Source organism: Trichogramma pretiosum, unplaced genomic scaffold (genome assembly GCF_000599845.2).
Source record: "Trichogramma pretiosum strain Unisexual culture from Peru unplaced genomic scaffold, Tpre_2.0 scaffold22, whole genome shotgun sequence".
NCBI lineage: Eukaryota > Metazoa > Arthropoda > Insecta > Hymenoptera > Trichogrammatidae > Trichogramma > Trichogramma pretiosum.
The window spans coordinates 1681301-1701047 of NW_019640932.1; the positions used below are offsets into that span (position 1 = coordinate 1681301).

General features: G+C 39.4%; 3 protein-coding genes across 6 annotated transcripts; all 3 read left to right on the forward strand.

Moving 5' to 3' along the window:
• Positions 1-1619: 1619 nt before the first annotated feature.
• LOC106649000 (serine/threonine-protein kinase polo) lies at positions 1620-5541 on the forward strand. Its single transcript, XM_014366259.2, has 6 exons — positions 1620-2093; positions 2524-2748; positions 2829-3046; positions 3134-3708; positions 3852-4252; positions 4331-5541. Exons 1-6 carry the CDS (start codon positions 1995-1997, stop codon positions 4550-4552), a joined length of 1740 nt encoding a protein of 579 aa, XP_014221745.1. The 5' UTR covers positions 1620-1994; the 3' UTR covers positions 4553-5541.
• A 993-nt stretch (positions 5542-6534) lies between these two features.
• On the forward strand, positions 6535-14779 carry LOC106648995 (probable multidrug resistance-associated protein lethal(2)03659). 2 transcript variants are annotated; one of them, XM_014366251.2, is made up of 12 exons: positions 6535-6651; positions 7599-7859; positions 8839-8949; positions 9026-9160; positions 9493-9920; positions 10004-10580; positions 10899-11676; positions 11769-12004; positions 12100-12605; positions 12694-13271; positions 13334-13882; positions 13946-14779. In XM_014366251.2, the coding sequence occupies exons 2-12, from the start codon at positions 7786-7788 to the stop codon at positions 14090-14092; spliced, it is 4119 nt and encodes a 1372-aa protein (XP_014221737.1). In that variant the 5' UTR covers positions 6535-6651; positions 7599-7785; the 3' UTR covers positions 14093-14779. The 2 variants fall into 2 exon arrangements, with proteins under 2 accessions (XP_014221737.1, XP_023313504.1); XM_023457736.1 differs by lacking the exon at positions 6535-6651 and adding an exon at positions 6779-7219.
• A 128-nt stretch (positions 14780-14907) lies between these two features.
• On the forward strand, positions 14908-18984 carry LOC106648996 (odorant receptor 85b-like). 3 transcript variants are annotated; one of them, XM_014366252.2, is made up of 7 exons: positions 14908-15007; positions 15384-15707; positions 15830-15895; positions 15978-16211; positions 16320-16322; positions 16784-17084; positions 18359-18984. In XM_014366252.2, the coding sequence occupies exons 2-7, from the start codon at positions 15463-15465 to the stop codon at positions 18692-18694; spliced, it is 1185 nt and encodes a 394-aa protein (XP_014221738.1). In that variant the 5' UTR covers positions 14908-15007; positions 15384-15462; the 3' UTR covers positions 18695-18984. The 3 variants fall into 3 exon arrangements, with proteins under 3 accessions (XP_014221738.1, XP_023313510.1, XP_014221740.1); XM_023457742.1 differs by lacking the exon at positions 18359-18984 and adding an exon at positions 17187-17239; XM_014366254.2 differs by lacking the exon at positions 14908-15007 and having other exon boundaries at positions 15280-15437; positions 15686-15707.
• Positions 18985-19747: the final 763 nt, after the last annotated feature.

Here is a 19747-nt window from a genome sequence, read left to right on the forward strand (position 1 = left end):
ACTGGGGCTCCCTCTTTAGGGCGGACACAAGTACTCCACTAGACTTTCTATTAAAGAACGAGCTGTGTACTCGCTCTCGGAAAACTTTTGCCTTTAAACGCGACAGATTACACTTATGTGTTATAGGCGTAAACATGTTTCTTTTGAAAATTGTTTGGTATATGGCAAGCTGCGCAACGAAAGTTTGAACGATGCGCCGTAGATAAAGACTCGAGCATTCGATTTAAATGTCACAGAAGTTGGTTATTTTAATGAGGCTCGATGATTAAGTTATCTAAATACTCTATTCTAATCTTGACTTGAGTCTTATCAATTTGAATTGTTTCTCTGTACCACCCAATTTAGAGGCAGGTAAAGTTTTAATCGCTGATCGTCTCGGCGTGTTAGAAAAATCATAGTGAAAAATTATAAGAAGTATCTTGCAGCCGCGAGGAAACATTTTAATTACACTTGCATAGTTCTAATGATAATTTAATAAGATACTTCAAACTGATTTCGAACTGATCGTCTCGGCGTGTTAGAAAAATAATCGTCAAAAATCATAAAAAGTATCTTACAGCTGCGAGGAAACATATTAATTACACCTGCATCGATTTAATGATATTTTAATGAGATACTTCAAACTGATTATTTCCATCAGCATCCAGCGATGGAAAATTCATTGAGATCAGTTTCGAACGATCATAAATACTACTGCCCCATTGCACATTCTCAAAAAATCATTCGTAACGGTGAAAGGTTCATAAACAGGAGTATGCAGAACAGACCTTACTATGTATACTACTATGTTTGTATGCTCCGAAACGAAAAACCGTTGATGTTACGTTTGAAGTAGCGCACATTTGCCTCCACTTGCCACGCAATACTCATCATGTTACACATGAAACGACAGTTTCCTGTGATTTCAAGGCTTTCGCTGAAATCTAGCATTGCATGGCATAGAACCGTTGGGCTTCATGATTGAAACTCCGTCGAAATTTACGAGGAAAATTAAATTTCGACTGTGCCCCATCAACGAGCGTTTTAAATACCCCAAGTATTGCTACATACATGGGAAAGAAATCGATCGAACTTCTTCGATTCCTCGTTCAGCTCAATTTGACAGAACTGCTGCGATTGAAATCGTACAATTTTACACATTTATTGTAGAAAGTTTCGAAAAGATATTATTGCTAATTAAGTACATTCACAACGTATGTACACCGAAGCGCGTGTGATATATTTACGAAGCGACTGTGAAAGAAAAACAAAACAAAAACAAATCTCTAATGCAGTCGGAATATTTACGCGCAGAGGTGGCCGAGTCTAACCAACGAGGCAGCCGCATTGAGCAAAAAAGTCAATGGTAAACAATTCAACAGGGGAGTGTTTCTGCTTGTAAATTGCAACACTAGCTCGCGATCGAGCCCTCTCATATTATACAACGTATCGTATGTAGCAGACTCGTGTGTTATTGTGTGTACCGCACGATATATCTATATATCCATGTATAAAGCGGCAGACAGTTCCTTCAACGCTTCGCGCACTGCCATTTGGCGAGAGACGTCACGTGGTAGCGCTGCCGGCAACCGGCTAGGGTAGGGGGCTCGAGTCGGCATTTCAAATTTTCGAAACGGTCGCCTCTCTTCCATCGCTGTGTAAAACCAAAAGAGGAGCCCGCTCTGTGTCTCTCTCTCTGCCCTATACAGAGCATCATATGTGCCTAGGACCAACTACACAAATTCTGTATTTGCACGCGTTCGACACAGAGACAGTGGCCCGCCATCGCCTTTAGCAGCTCTGAATTGAACGTTCATCGTTGCTCGAGTAGACGAAAATCCACGTAAGATTCGGAATCATCGCGAGCGAGCGGCCCACAGGAGTGCACCGACCTAGGGGGACTCGTCGAAACAATCGTTCCACCATCGCGAACGAGGCCCTTCGGAATCAAGGTTTGAGCTGTTTTCATCAGTTGTGCTTCTGCGTGCGGTTTATACGTGCAACGTTTTGAAATAATGTCGAAAGACAAGGATGCCATCGAATGGGTCATACCCGATCCAGTTTACGACAAGAACACCAACAAAAGCTACTTAAAGGGCCGATTTTTTGGCAAGGTTCGTACTCGTTCTAATTTTTATTATTGATAAAAAATGAATTGTTTATTCTCCATACCATATCGCTCATACGGGATTGTTTACTAACGTACTTTTTTTTTGCGATCTGCGCGCACTACATTTTTTTTGAGAGAGAGGTTGGATTTTAGGCTCTTTTCGCGCTGGCATTGATTCATTGTTCCATCCGTATGATTTTGTGTTTATTCAAATCTACAGCAAGTTGTCAAGTATTATTATCATTTTGAACAGTAAATTGTTGCTGAGATGTTCTAAATGACTACTTTTCCTATTCTGTTCTATCTATTCTATTAGAGTTTAAAAGTCAAGCAGAAGTGTGTTGATACATAAAACTTAACTGAGTATTCTTATTCAGATTACTGAAAATCCTTACGATGGAAATTCAAATATAAAACAGTGATTTCTATTGCAGGGAGGATTTGCAAAATGTTACGAGATACGAGATTCTCAAACACAGGAGGTCTTTGCAGGAAAGATAGTGCCAAAGGCTCTGATGACCAAAAGCAATCAGAGAGAAAAAATGACCCAAGAGATTGCTATTCATAAGAGTTTGAACCACAAACACATAGTTGGCTTTCATGGGTTTTTTGACGATAGTTATAATGTTTACATTATTTTGGAGTTGTGTAGAAAAAGAGTAAGTGAATAATATTTAAATTAATTCAATTACTGTGTATAATTATTTTGATAACTATTCTTTATACTTTTCTGTGTTAGTCCATGATGGAATTGCATCGAAGAAGGAAAGCTCTCACAGAGTGGGAAACCAGATATTACATGAAACAAATTTTGCTTGGTGTGCACTACTTGCACAACAGGCGCATTATTCACAGGGATCTCAAACTTGGCAATCTTTTTTTAAACGATGATTTACAAGTTAAAATAGGAGATTTTGGTTTGGCCACCATTCTAGAGCATGATGGTGAAAGAAAAAAGTAAGAAAATCTAGAATTTGATTAACTATTATTCAATTAATTAGAATTTTATTTATTTAAATTTAATCAAATTTTAATTTTTGACAGAACTTTGTGTGGAACTCCTAATTACATTGCTCCAGAAATTTTGACAAAAGTAGGTCATTCCTATGAAGTTGATATTTGGAGTATTGGTTGCATTATGTACACACTCTTGGTGGGAAATCCACCATTTGAAACAGAGAGTTTAAAAGAAACTTATGCAAGAATCAAACAAGTTAATTACCAAATTCCAGCTTCAATGGAAAAGACTGATGCTATGAATATGGTATCAAGCATGCTGCAAGGAAATCCCGCAAAACGACCTAGTGTAGCTAGATTACTAAAAGATCCATTCTTCTCTCATGGTTTTATGCCAGCTAGTTTGCCATCATCATGCTTAACAATGGCACCTCGTCTTGATATGCTTGAAGCTCTTGCTCGTAAACCTCTTGCACAAAAGGATATGAACAACAGTCCACAAGTTGATGAAATTAGCAAACTGCAAAGTCCGCGAAAACTCAAGAACTATATGAGCAATGCCCAAAAACAAGAATTACACATTGAAACTATGCTCAAGAGTTTACAAGAGCAATTAGGGAACTTGTTAAAAAGTAAACCTGGTCGAAAAATGGGTGCTGTAGGTGAGATATTTTTATTAATATGCCATCGTTCCTCAGTTATTTTTATATGCATAATTTTTTTTTATATATATTTTTGTTGATTAAATGTATTTTATTATTGAAATAGAGTATGAATTCAACTACATAATGAAATTAATTTTTAGATGACATGACCGATCCCGACGCGCAACCCTTCTTATGGGTCTCCAAGTGGGTCGATTATTCTGATAAATATGGATTCGGTTATCAACTTTCTGACGACGGTGTAGGCGTTATGTTTAACGATGGTACTCGTATCATTATGTTAGCAAATAATTTCAATATTCATTATATCAATCAACGAGGAGAAGAATCTTACTATACCGTCGATGATTCCCCAGCACATCTTGAAAAGAAAGTAAAGTTGTTAACCTACTTTTTGCGATACATGAACGATCATTTACTAAAGGCTAGCGGTCCAGTTGTTGTAAAACAAAGTGACTCACTGGCGAGACCTCCGTATCTGCATGAATGGTTTAGGACACCAACTGCTGTTATTATGTTACTAACGAATGGCGCTCTGCAGGTTTGATTTTTAAATTTTATTTAAATTTAATTGTACAAAAACGGTGCAATTTTTAATGTGCAATAAATTTTGATTTAGATCAATTTTGGAGATCATACAAAAATCATCTTATGCCCTCTTATGGGTGCTGTTACTTACATTGATCAAGAAAAGAACTTTAGGACGTACAGATTTAAAACGATCAAGAAGTACGGCTGTTGTGCTGATCTCGCCAAATGTCTAAGTTACGCTTACGGAAAAGTGACTATACTCACGACGAAGTCTTATCAACGATCGGTTGCCGCTCCTCAACCAATGTAATATTTGCAAATAATTTCGATAACGACAACGTCAGTCGAGGAAGGGCTTTTCAAAGTGGCTGCTGCGTGTAATTTAAAAAAATTAGCGAACTGAACTTACAATTGTCGAACTGCTTTGTTAGGTATCTAATAAGAGCTGTTAAGTTTGACTCAATTTTTACATAGGCTAATAATATTCAACGATTTTTTAGAATAGCTTTATTTCTGAAGAAAACGAAAGTTTTTTTAACTCTCTGAAGTAACTTCTTTTTTATGAAGCTACTTTGAAAACCAGGACAACGATTCTATGATACTTGGAAGTTTCATTTTTAACATAATATTTAATATTTGGCTTGTTCCGTAATGTCGTGTCTCACATCGTTTATGCTCACTTGTAACGTGGTTTTGAAAAATATTTTTGATAAACAGTAGCACTTACATTGATTTTAGATTCACTAAGTTGATATTTAAAGGTAAAATATTTGTTGTTTTTGTGAAACAAGAGTTCATAACGCTTTTAAATTAAGAAAGATAACGAGGTGTTTTTTGAAGTATATAATGTTTAAGAATACTTCATTAAAATATTTTACTAGATGTGGTTCACATACATTTTAAGAAATATTTTTTCCATAAATTCGAATTGTGCAAAGTACAACAGAATTTAAAACATTTTTCAGTAAGAAAAAAATGATACAAATTTTACCGTTTATTTTGACTGCGATTTGACTGATTCAAATCAAAGCAAGTTATTAAGTTAAGCAATAAAACAATTAAAATAAAAAAAAAAAAATAGAAATTTGCAAGAATTATGAGTTAAGTACTACCTATTATAATTTCAATTCCGGCATTTGTGTACATATATATATTTACTGAACAATTTTTTATTTCAAAATGTTAGCCTCGAAGATTTGATAAATTCTAAGGTCGCCAGAATCTAAATCATACACATCATTATAATGCATTAAAAATATTTTCAGTAATTCAGCTTTTTCAAAAAAAAAAAAAAAACAATGAAATTTAAGTTGAAGTAAAACAACTCTCATGTATTTAACGAAAAAAAACTTGATCTGTTTTTAAAATTCGATATCCGTTAAGAATCTGAAATATCTTAGTGTATCATAAAAAGAACACATTTTTTACTATTTTCGCTATATAGTGCATCCTTTTCATTTATATATAATTTTAAGATAATTTATCTGCAATTTTTTATTCAATATGTATAATTTGTGTATGACTAAGTCTGTACAATAAAATTTATCTTATTTTATAAACGAAGAAACATGTATAGATAACGGGGTTGATTTGGGTTAACGCACTTTACTGCAGATTATGTAAAAGGATATTACGAAGCTATTTTATGCATTTAATGAACTACAATAGATGGCGATCAGCAGTATCAACGTATGAGGTCGAAATCGAGTCGTCGTCTTTGCCGGCGGATTTTCCGCACTTGTGCACCGAAGAATAAATCATTGCTTGCACGATAACGATTGTAAAAATAGCAGATCTCCTAAAGCTCGATTGCGAGCTAGCTGTCAAGAGGCGTGTCGGCTCGTCACGTATCGTTACAAAATAACGAAATCAATTATTACCCCGATCCGTTTAGCGATATTGTACACATTACATATATAAATGAAACATTGCGTAGAGAGATGGCAATGCGTTAAAAAGATTGCGCAATCGAGCGCACGCTATACAAGATCATCGTCGTCGTCGACGTCGTCTACGCTGCTGCATCGTCATCGATCGGATTGTCTGCTGAAAATAAATATAATCACACATTGAAAATGTACATAGGCAGATCCAGCGCGCGGCACACGGATACGCGGTAGCGCACTCGCACACACCGTAGCATCTATTCTCAAATGCAAAGAAAGCAGGAATAAAAGGGAGCTAGCGAGAGAGGGAGTCAGTAATACGCGTATACGCACGATTCGCGAGTGCCGACAAGTCGAGAGCCTTAAATATTTGTTGCCGACGAGTTACCATACTATTAAAGCGCGCCGCACCAAGTTATTAGTTAGTCGATCGTTGGCTGCCTCTAAGTCCACAGCTCTCCTACTCTATCTATTATTAATAATCGATTGTCCTTCGACGTTCGTGCTGAACGTATCCTAATAGGTAAACATATAATATTAATTGGAACGCTCTCTTGCTCCGTCTCTGTTCTCTCTCTCTCTCTCTCTTTTGTATACAAAACAGAGACGCGAAATTTCGAACGCACTTTTACTCCATTGGGCCGCGCGCGTGTCTCGTGTGTTGTCAGACGCGCATCAATATCGTCTGCGATTGTTTTTCAGTGCAGTACATAAGCTTGCGAGCTTCCGTATAATTGTCAACACGCGCGAAATAATCTATTTTCGCCTCCGTCGCCTTTCGTACATACATACAAACACATACGCACAACGCGTCTGTGTACATCGCGCAATAAAACATAGTTAAAACTTGTTTGATCAGTCTAATACAGAGAATGCTGCACGATCGTAGCGCGAGGCACACTATTATACTGCCGCACAGTGATATTTGATAAAATAAGAGAAAAAAACGTGTTCGCGACTCTTCGTCGATCAGTCGTCGCGGAGAGCACATCGCCGCGAGCAATTCAACGGGCCGCGCCAGTCGACGCGCAAGTATACATAGTAATACAATTGTTGCCGCCGATTGCAAGCTACAATAGTTGCTGGAATTTGTAATAAACTTGAACTTTTGTGCGCTTACATCACAATTATAATTGAGAAGCGCGGGGCGCCAAGCGGGCGATCGCCAAGATAAGAAGCTTCGCAACGATACATTATCAAACTAAATCGAAAAAGAAGACTTTCGATAAGGATCGCGTGCTTTCGGTTAAAAAATTCAAAAATAAAATAACGAGCCGTTTCGATAATCAGTGATATAATATTGCAAGTGTCAAGAATCGTAGTCCACTGTACGGTCGCTCGTTGCCCTGCGCTATCGTGTATTCTATATGCAACAGAGAGCATTTTCGAATTTTTTCAATCGTCAAATTTATATAGTGCTGCGGATGTTTTAAAACGGTTTTCAATTTTTTGATTATTTTTCTTGTGGAGGCGGCCGCAAGCAGATGCATCGCACGTGCCGATCTACCAAGAACATGTGGAAATAGACCAGAGCGCTGATATACAAGAAGCTAATTCCACTGCCAAGGTTGGTGCAGACTTTGATTCTGGAGCCAATTTCATGTGTGTCGGGAGAAAAACACCTTGATCGTGTACCTTCATCGACTGGACCATCGTCATGGATGCAACCGGTGCTAATAATCTGGCAAACCCGCGAGAAAAGGCAAATCCTTTTTCAGTCGTCTTTTGGTGGTAAGTAAACATTATTAATCGTACGGTATAGCGTGCATTCGAACGATAGAAACTTTGCGCATCTGTATACGAATGTCCAATGTCCAGCGAAACGCGAGATCGTCGTGCATATGTACCAGAGCTTTCTCCAAGTTTTGTTAAACTAACGTCGCGCGACACTGTAATATGCTCGCATATACGCCTACACCGAAGAAATCGATAAACTTTTAATTTAAAGCCATCCGATCCCGAGTGCTATTACGATACGGCCGTGTAATTAAAAGGCGCGTATAGTGTCGATAGCGCGATGGAAATCTCTCCCGCGGCTTATCGTCGGTATCGGGTGCGTAAAAAGCAGTTTTACCTTTTTACACTTATTTAACTCATGTTTTTCTTTCCTAAGTGAACGTAATTCTTACGGTTTATTGCTTTGCAGTGATAATTGAAAAATAGTCGATGGTGTATGATCGGTACATCGATCGTTCCTATACGAAGACTATCTCTAAAACATAAAATAATCTCTCTTTCGAAAATGCGGAAAAGAAAATCTTTCTTTTGAAAATGCGTTCAAGAAAATCTCTCCAGAGAAAGAAGTTTTCATGAAAAATTTTTTTTCTTGAATTAGAGGGGAAAAAATATTTGGCGAACAAGCCCAGGGAAAATTTGGGGAAAAATATAACAGTTTTTCGTTGAAAAGTTGAAAATTCTTCTTGAAGAATTTCTGTTGAATCTTCTCCGCAATTTTTTCGGAGAGATTTTCTTATCCGAAAAATTTTTAGAGGGATTTTTTAATCTCGCTACCATGTGAGATTGTCTTTGTTAGGACAATCGATATTATCGAGCTTTTTTATGAAATATTAAATCATGCTAGTTAGTTATCCGTTAGAATCTCGCCGAGCTTAACGATCTTACAAGTACAAAAGTACTTTGAAGTATTGTGTTCCAAACCAGTCCTTGAATAATCAAACCGCATTACAATTATCTCGCGTATTTTTTCTAGTTGGACGTTGCGGCTGTTCAAAAAAGGATACACAAAAATTCTAACCGTCGAGGATCTTTACAACCCATTGAAAAAGGATCATTCGACGTTACTCGGTGACAGATTGGAAAAGTAAGTTCCTGTAAATTTTCACGCAACTATTACCGTAACAGTAGTCGTTATTAACAACTCGATTACTTTCATATAGACAATGGAACGTGGAACTGCAACAAGCGAAAAAGAGGAAGAAGCAGCCGAACCTCTTGAAAACGATGTTTATGGCGTTCAGGGCGGAGATCTTCTTCATGGGCTTTATTCACGTGATGCTCGAATTTGTGTTCAGGTATAATAATGACATATAATTCAAAGTAAATTGCAACAGAATACGAAACGATTTGGCGTTACTTTTCCGCAATAAGTCATTGTCGCACTCGAATCGCAACATTGTCAATATTAGTGCTGGGCGTTTAATGTCACCGACTTTGTTGTTAATTGTGATGCAGATAAATTGCGGGCATGTGTGCGCGTATCACGATAGCTCGAAACTTTAAGTTTTGCGAGTTATTAGCCTCGCGTAGGACTCGCGCGAGCAAAGATAATTAATGATAATCACGCGCGATGAAGCACGTTGCGCGAAATAATATCATAATGTACACGCGAACGATGATGTTGCAGAATGTGTACGCCGATACTTCTGGGCTATCTGCTCAAGTACTTCAGGCAGAAGCCCGAGACGACGACCGAGGAGGCCTTCATGTTCGCCGGCGGCCTGACCGTGGCCAACTTCCTCACCATCCTCTCGACCAATCATCTACTCTTCTTGGCCTACCATCTGGGCGGGCGCATTCGCATCTCCGTTTGCTCCCTCGTCTACCGCAAGGCCCTCAAACTCAGCAAGACGGCCCTGGGCGAGACGGCGCCCGGCAAAATCGTCAATCTCGTCGCGAACGACGTCAATCGCTTCGAGCTCGTCATGATATTTCTGCACACCATGTGGAGCGCACCCCTGTCCACCCTGATAATCGGTTACATCCTGTACACTCAGGCCCATTACGCCGCTCTCATCGGTATCGCCGTCGTGCTCACCGTCGTGCCCATACAAAGTACAAGAAATAATTTCCATTTATATACAAATAATACCGATTTTCGCCTCGTGATAACGATTTCTTTTGTTTCTCGTGTGCAGTCTATACGGGCAAACTGTCGTCGATCTATCGGCTGCGAACGGCCATTAAAACGGACGAGCGAGTCCGCCTCATGGACGAGATCATCTCGGGCGTACAAGTAATCAAGATGTACGCCTGGGAGAAGCCTTTCTGCGCCCTGGTCGAGCTGGCCCGCCGCCTCGAGCTCAAGGTCGTGCGCAAGAGCTCGTACCTGCGCGGCCTCTTCATGACCTTCTTTCTGTTCACGACTCGCATGGCCCTCTACTGCACCATCGTGTCGAGTATCTACTTCAAAGAGAGCCTGACCACCGACAAGATCTTCGTGTTCGCCTCCTTCTACAATCTGCTCTCGAACTCGATGTCGGCCATGTTCGTGCGGGGCTTCGCCGAGCTCGCCGAGTGCAAAGTCTCCGTGTCGAGGATACAATCCTTCCTCATGCTCGAGGAGTTCGATCCGGAGAACGTGACCCACTCAGGGGCTGGTGCCGACGCTGCCGACTCCGCCATGAGCCCCGTCGACGTCAAGTTCATGGCCAAGGATAAGGCGGATAAGGGCGACGACGAAAAATTGGCCAAAAGTACCTCGGAGAGCGTCCAGTAAGTTTGACGAACTGCAGCACGCGTCAGTCGTGTTTGTTTTATTATTCATCGATATCGTTTGTATCGCCTCTTTTTCTCTCGTCGAGTGCTCTTTTTTTATATAATTATACATATACTCATCGAGAGGCTCGCTCAGGCACACGCCGCAGCGCAAGCTGTACAAACTTCCCAAGAGAGTCGCGTCATTTACGACTTATCGGAGACTATCGACGATGTCTACACGAGATAGGACGAAAATAACACTCGCTACGCACATATTTGCAATTCTATAATCATACACACATGTTGCTGACCCGAACTTTCTTCGGTCGATAGAATCGAGGACGACAGATACGCCGTGACGATGAATCACGTCCAAGCCAAGTGGTATCCGGAGAAGTCGGACAACACCCTCGACTCGATCAATCTGAAGCTGGAAAAGGGCAAGTTATACGCCGTAATCGGCATGGTCGGCGCCGGCAAGAGCTCCCTACTGTCGGCCCTGCTGGGTGAGATCAAGCTCGTCTCCGGCAATGTCAAGGTCAAGGGTAAGATCAGCTACGTGCCCCAGGACGCCTGGGTCTTCAATTCGAGCGTCAGGCAGAACATCCTCTTCGGCCAGGAGCTGGATCTGCAGCGCTATCAGAGGGTCGTCAAGGCCTGCTCGCTTTACAAGGACTTTCATCAGTTCCCGGACGGCGATCAGACCATCGTGGGTGAGAGAGGCTGTTCTTTATCGGGCGGTCAAAAGGCCAGGATCAACCTGGCCAGGGCCGTCTACAGACATGCGGACATCTACCTGCTCGACGATCCTCTGAGTGCCGTCGACGCTCACGTGGGCAAGCATCTGTTCGACCAGTGCATCAGGCGTCATTTGATGGGGAAAACTCGTATCCTGGCGACGCACCAGTTGCAATTCATCAAAGACGTCGACGGCATCATACTGCTGGATCAGGGCAAAATTCAGTTCTACGATGATTATCATCAGCTGTTAAACGTCTATCCCGAGTACAACAGTCTGATCGCTTCGGATAATCCTGAAAATCCGGACGAGTTCAACGTCGAGAAGGTCGAGCTGAGAAGACGATTTTCTTCCACTGGAAGCAGAGGAGGAGTGAGTATTATATAAAATCATGAATTCTATATAAAAACAGAGTGAAAATGACACGGACGATTTATCTGTTTTGTTGTGGTTGTTGAGCGCAGTCTCGGGTATCGATATCGGATGGCGGAGGCGACTCCGAGAGCGAGGACGTGAAGGACGAGGAGGCCAAGAAGTTCGGTGACACGATCGAGGGCACGTCCAAGGGTATGGTGAAGGGCAGCGTATTCCTGCAGTACTTCCGCATGGGCTCGAGCTTGTTCACCACCGGCCTCATGGCCGCGTTGTTCATCGTTACGCAGCTCTGCGTCAGCTTCAACGACTACATGGTCCCCTACATGTAAGTAAATAATCATCATGACGCAAAAAGTCGATGTCACAAAAAATCCAGCTGGATAAAAAGCCATTATTACTTTCTGCCTACGCAATATATAGTACATCGATCGAAGAGGCGCGTCAGGAGCGCACGACGCAAAACGCGTCGAACAGCAGCTGGAGCCGGCCGGGAGACAGCTACGACGACGGCTACTACACGACCGAGTTCTACGTGTACGTCTACACGGGCCTCGTGCTGTCGATCTTCGTGATCGGCCTGTGTCGCTCATTCGTCTATTACGGCATCTGCATGCGGGCCAGCGAGCGACTGCACAATCGGGCCTTCTACGCGCTCATGCGCACCTGCATGCGATTCTTCGACACCAATCCCAGCGGCCGGATCATCAATCGCTTCTCCAAGGACACCACCGCGACGGACGAGCATCTACCCAAGGCCATGCTCGACGCCGGCCAAGTGCTCCTCTTCATCGCCGGCGCCATGATTCTCACCTGTATCGTCAACAAGATCTTCCTCGTGCCGGCCGCGGTCATAGCCCTGGTCTCCTGGTGGATCAGACGGGTGTTTCTCAAGACCAGCAAGAACATCAAGCGGCTCGAGGGAATGAGTAGGTTTCGAGGCTCTCACGTGCAGCCTGTATAATGCCGATCGGTTTCCTAATTGTATTTCACATTCGATCTTCTTTTTTTCTGTAGCTCGATCTCCAGTCTTCACTCATCTGAGCGCCACCTTGAACGGCATCTCGACCATCAGGGCTTACCAAGCCCAATCAATCCTCAAGCTCGAGTTCGACAAGTTTCAGGACGTGCACACCTCGTCCTGGTACATGTTCACGGCCACGAGCATGGCCTACGCCTTCGCCCTGGACCTGTTCACCTTCAGCTTCGTCACCTTCATCACGTTCAGCTTTTTGATCTTCAAGGAGCAGTTCGACAGTGGCTCGGTCGGTCTAGCCATCACCCAGATGATGTCGATCGCCTCGCTCGTGCAGTGGGGCATGCGCCAGAGCGCTGAGGTGACCAATCAGATGATGTCGGTCGAGCGGATACTCGAGTATCTGCAGATAGCGCCAGAGAAGAATCTGCGCGATCAGGGCCAGGCCTCGCAGAGCAAAAAGAGTAAAAACAAGCCCGTGCTGGCGAAGCTGCTCAATGTGCCCGCCCATTGGCCGAGCTCGGGTGCCGTCGAATTCAGAAACGTCTACATGCGTTACGCTCCAGAGGGCGAACCCGTTCTCAGAGATTTGAGCTTTTACATCAAAGCGTCGCAGAAGGTATGACGCGTGATAAATTTTAAACTTGCCGAATGGAATCTAAGTCAAGCCAACTGTTGCAGATCGGTATCGTCGGGAGAACCGGAGCGGGCAAGTCCTCGCTCATCTCGGCAATGTTTCGGTTAGCCGAGATCGACGGTATCATCGAGATCGACGGAGTCGATACCGGCAACATCGCCGTGGAGGACTTGAGAAGCCACATATCGATCATACCGCAGGATCCGGTTCTCTTCTCGGGCACGCTGCGTCGCAATCTCGATCCGTTCGAGGAGTTCGAGGACGAGGCGCTGTGGCAGGCCCTCGAGCAGGTCGAGCTCAAAGATTCCGTTGTGTCGACGGGCAACGGCCTGGACAGTCGCGTGCTCGACCGAGGCGCCAATTTCAGCGTGGGTCAGCGTCAACTGGTTTGCTTGGCCCGGGCGATATTGAGGAATAACAAGGTTCTGATGCTGGATGAAGCGACTGCCAACGTCGATCCTCAGACCGATGCCCTGATTCAGACGACGATCAGGACCAAATTCGCCAATTGCACCGTTTTAACGGTGGCTCATCGGCTTAATACTATCATCGACAGCGACAAAGTCTTGGTCATGGATAAAGGTCAAGTTGCTGTAAGTACCTCGCACCAGTAGTACATTGTTGCCAAATTGCCAATCTCTTTATTCTCTTTGCAGGAATACGATCATCCTTACAAACTATTGGAGAACAACGACAGCCAGTTCAATTCACTGGTAAGAGAGACCGGCGACGCCATGTACCAGCAGCTCTTCAATCTTGCCAAACAATGCTACGAGGAAAAGTATCCCGATCAGCAGCGATGATCTAAAAAAAAAATATTATGTTCACTTATGTGTAAATACAATTATCATAATTTTCTGTTCATTTAAATGCGACGGGGTTATAATATCGTCACTATGTGACGACTTTACTTAATTATCAGTCGTTTAGCTCTATAAGTATTATAAATAATTATGCTGACGATTGTCAAGCTGCGATAGTAGCCGTTTGAAGCGCTGCGCGTCGAGGAGACGACTATGCACTGCAGCTATACACGACGTTCTTCTGTGTACTACCTCGTGATAGACTCGAATTATACATTCTTACAAAAGTTGACATTATTATATTTTTTAAGTAGCATATTATAATACATAAGAGTAAAAAAATTAATATTTTGTTAGCAAAAAACTTCTCGTAGTCACGATTATTGAAATACTAGCGACCCCGTCGTGGCTTCGCCCACGTTCAATTTTTTCAACAAATTCGACTGCTTAAAAGATCTTAAACAGGTCACGTCAAGTGCGTAGTAGGAAATCTATGAGTTGAGTTCACACACTTGTAAAACTCGAATAGCGTAATAGCACATGTACACGTCAAATACAATGTATTCCGATTCACCGCGTGTAAAAAAAACAACTGCTTTCGGTCTTTTTTATAACCATTAACCGTGCAAGGGGCGAGCGAGCGCGCAAAGTGGTAAAATACGAAAAAAATTCTGAACTCAAAAATAAATAAGCAAATAATGGTTTTAATATGATAGAAACCTGCGCAGTGGTATAATAAATATGTGGTAAAAATTTCAAGCCGATTGGACAAATAGTTTTTGAGATCATAAAGGACAAACAGACACCAACTTCGCTTTATATATATAGATAAAAATAAAAGAAAGCATGGATTTGATGCGTAGATTTTCAAAAACTATGCGAGAAAGCGAGTCTTTTGTTCATTATATTTTTATGGTGAGTGATGTATTCGCGTTTACGCAGCTTATCTTTATTTTTTAAACATTTCTAGCGGATGACTCTGAATCTGAAAATTTGGGAAATTTTTTTTTTCATAAATTTAAGGCTAATTAAATATACGTAAAAAGTTTCATTAATATATGTCTTTTAATTCTAATGAAAGTAACCTTTTGAAAAAAAACTTTTTTTGTAGTCAGGAAGTATGAGGTCCCCTTAATTAGGCACTTGGATATAACGGCATTATTCAACGACCTCGTTAACACTACTGTCTATATTTTTAATTATTTCTTTTGTACTATTTAACACTGGATATTCAATTGACTAAACTATTGCATTACACGGGACTATATTTTTAAATATTTCTTTTGTGCAGTGTAATGCTGGGTATTACCGAACGATACGCTTAGACTTCGATCTCTACTAGAAGGTGCTATTTATACTTAATCTTCAAAATGATCAAAAAATTAACTGAAAAGTTTACAAAAATAGATTACGATAATTTTGAAAATTATGATCCTTTTCTTTTTCTTAAATTTATGTATATATTGTGCGGAATTTGGCCATTGGACAAATCATACTATCCCAATTATGCGAGGAAAATTATTCACATTCTACCAAGCCTTAGCATGACGGGGATTTTTCTTATCATGATGAGCGCATTTTTTTCACCATCAGTATCTACAGAGGACTTCATAGAGTATATTCATTTACTATGATTATTGTCACTGTCTCCTTGATTTTTAAAAAATTTTAAACCAAGGAGATACTTCTATAAGGAAATAATGAAGAAAATAAAGACCCATAAATTTTTTTTTTAAGAATCTTCAGTCTTCAATCTGCTGCAATAACAGCATTGACAAGAATGTATTTTTTGTTACTGCGAAAGTAAGTAAACCCTTAAGTAACGTATTATTATTTTGAATATTTACTTAAATTATCATTTGTTAATTGAAAAATATTTTACAAGGCCGCAAGTCTATTCTATGATATATCACACCATCGAAATGGAAACGAAAGGACCAATCCAATTATTGAGCAAAGAGGAATGTATAATAATCAATAAGTGGAGAATCATTCAGGATTTTTTGACCAAGATGTTGAGTGTGGGTTATTTACTCGGGGTAATTTTTTACTTGATCCCTCCAGCTTTTTTCAGAAAGCTGCCCTTTCCTGTTTTTATACCAGAAAATTTATGCACAGAGTAAGATCTCACTTAATGAATTTGATAACCTTGATTAGATAATTCGACTCTCTCTGAAAAAAAATTGTTTTAATCAAAATTTTAATCAATTAATTTATTTCTTTTCAGATGGTAAATTGTTTTTGGAAAAAGGAAATTGAAATAATTGTTTTTCGAGACACAAGTTTATTTTTGATAAGTTTTATCAAATTTCATTTGAAATATTGTATGTTGAAAATTTGAAATCCTCTTCGGCCGATAGGATTCTCAGATAATAATTACACTTTTCATAAAAGTAAAAACTATTTTGATAGATATTATTCTTATAAGACAATTTTTAACTTATATATGCGAGTAACTTACTCGAATGATAAAATAAGTTTGTACAGACTTGTCCTCAGGAAAAAATCCCTTAATTACTTTTCGTCAACAAACGAAATTTTCTCGAAAAAATTATTGACAATTAAAAAGTTTTGTAATATTTGCACGTATGAATATGATAAAACATTTTAAGGGTACAGATAATGCTACTTGAAAATAGGAAAAAATTGTATTCACCATCCTTTGAGTAAAAATGATTAATCACTTTTTAGGTATACTAGATTGTATATTATAGAGTGCATAGCAATCTTTCTTTCCTGTCCGGCTTGGGTATCTTTGGATCTTTATTTGTGCATTTTTTTGTGCCAACTCTGCATGCATTTAGAATTGGTTTATGCTGCTGTCCAAGATCTGCGCGGCAAGGATAGAGCTACCTTACACACCATCATTCGGAGGCATAGTAAAGTTTTGATGTATGGCCAAAAGTTGTGTGAGGTCGTGCATTATATTTTTTTCGCAATTTGTTGCTCTTACGGATCATTTTTGATCTTCGGAACAATAACTATAGGAGAGGTAATTGCCATTTCATTGATAAAGTGTACAATTTTGAATTATGAGTAAATAATAATAAACCCTTTCAGTCCCAAACGGACACGATACCACATATTTTTTCAGGTTCAATCATATTTACGGAACAAATGTAGCAAATAATTTTTTATAGCACTGCGTGGCATGAGTCGACATTTATGACTCGGGAAAGCATTATAAAATTAAGTATGATAATTGTGCTGTAGGGGATACTTTCTGACACTGTTATCATAAAGTTCTGCGTTGTATATGAGTAGCGGCGTGTCATTCATCACGTAGTTGATCTTGCTATATTTGACAGAGAGAGCGTGTGTTTATTCAAATTTTCACAAAAAAGTACATTCCTCTAAAATTTCAATTTAGTATCTTAAAAAATATTCAAATTACACTAGACCCAATCTAATTCTGTCCGGTCTAACAGAGTAGTGGAGCGTGCATAAGCTTAGGAAATTCCGGCGTTCCCCTGGACAGAATTGGATTGGGTCTAGTGTACCTTAGGTGTGTCTGATTTTTCGAAGTTGGCATTTTATTGCATAGGATATCTTAGATCGTTAGTGCATTATGCCTTTTTGTGCACAGATTTTAGTGCGCGAAACCGTCATTGGTTCACCGATTTATTTCTCAAAGTTGATTACACTTGAAAAATATGTAGTATCGAATCCATTCTGGGCTACAAAGTTTAAATATAGCAATAAAATATGACGGTATAGCAAATTCTATCTCAAATAATGAATGATTGTTTGCTCAAAGTATAGTATAAAAAAAACTCATTTACTGTACCCAAACAGTTGAGTTTCATAGTCTATGAACATTGAAAATTTTTATTTCATTAAAAAAATTTCTTACTGCATAATTTTTTGATCAATGAAATTTTTTGATTATCTTTTAATTTTCTTCTTTCGGAGTAGTTACTCCATTGTGGCATTTTCGAGCTGTGAATGTGCTCTGGAATAAAATTATTTTTTTGTGCCACCCCAACCTAAACTAACATTTTACTCCCGCTGCGCAAAACCAAAATGTTACTTTAGGCTGGGGGATTCACAAAAAATTGTATTTGCACCTATGTAGCGAAAAATGAAAGTCTCAGAGCACGTGATTATCAACCTCGGCTTCGCCTCGGATGATAAATTACACGTGCTCTGAGACTTTCTAGTTTTTCACTCCCTAAGTGCAAAATATACTATTTATTTTGAGTTAGCTATTGGAAATGAAATTTTCAATAATTCTTGAATAATTGAATATATATATATTTTTTTCAGATAAGCTGGAAAACTCACGGAGCTTTGGCTATTAAAAATATCGTAACGTTGGTTGTATGTTCTTCTACCATTTATTTGATATGTTATGTTGGTGAATTATTGCAAGACTTATCATCTCGAATCGGCGATGGGATACTTTTAGATAATTACGCCGAACACGGATCAAACCGAAAGTATTTGAAGGAATTAGAAATTATGAACGATCGATGCAAACTTAGTTTAAAAATAGAATATACGCCAAACATGATAGTCAACATGAAGTTATTCACTAATATTATGAATTATGTAGTGTCAACCTACATATTTGTGAACACAATGTTCGTGAATCCTGTATAGTCGAATGTCGTAATAATAATTTATGAGCTACTCGATTTCATTGAGGCCGATGAGAGACTGTTATGCAAATTTCCAATGTGAAGTAATGTCTTTATTTTTATGCAGCCAATTATTTAGATGCTGACGCAGTAAAGTATTGTATACAAACACGATTGATAAAGTTTGAAAAAGATTCACATCCCATTTTTTGCTTTCACAAGATTGAAATCAGTATTGTAAGCACTATAATAATATAATTATTGTAGCGATTCAAAAATAAGTCTTGGCGCATTCAATAATATTTTTTCACAAGTATTGTAATGAAATTCAACGAATAAAAGTTGTTTTCATTGTCTAACTTTATATAGTTTATTGATTTTAATACTTAAAACGGGACGTTTTGACCCTCGAATTAGAAAGTTCTATGAAATTTATTAAATATCATTTGGTACAGGAATCTCCCCGTATTCGCGGACAATTCGTTCCAAAAAGGTACCGCGAATACCGAGGGATTCCTGTATTCTAAAAAATACGTTTTATGGTAAAAAATAAAGTTTAATAGTAAGTCGTTAAATCATGCTTATGGTTGGGGAGACAATTAACATTTTTCATGTAATTCCAATAAAACTGCAAATTTGTGCAAAAATTCAAACATATATTTGATTTCTACACATACTACGTATGTAGTATAAGTAAGTTTCAATACAATTTTATATTACCAAAAAAGTCACTTAAAAACGATGAACTTGCACATGTCGAGAATTTTCTTTGTCTTGATATTTTTTCTCTGAAGTCATTTTTTTTTTGAGATTGAAAACAGAAACGATTTTCAAATAAATAAATAACATTTAATAATCGAGTATCGGGAGACACGAAGAACAATTTTTCGACCCGAACATAAGATGAAGAATATTTTTCATTTACGAAAAACAAAAGAAGAACAAGAATGAGAAAACAATAGCACGTGCTCAATTACCCTATTTCCTCAATTTTGTTATGTATAAATAAAATGATAATAGTTTTCTTTTTAGTTTTAATTTAAATGCGGCGAGGTGATAATATCGTTACTGGGTG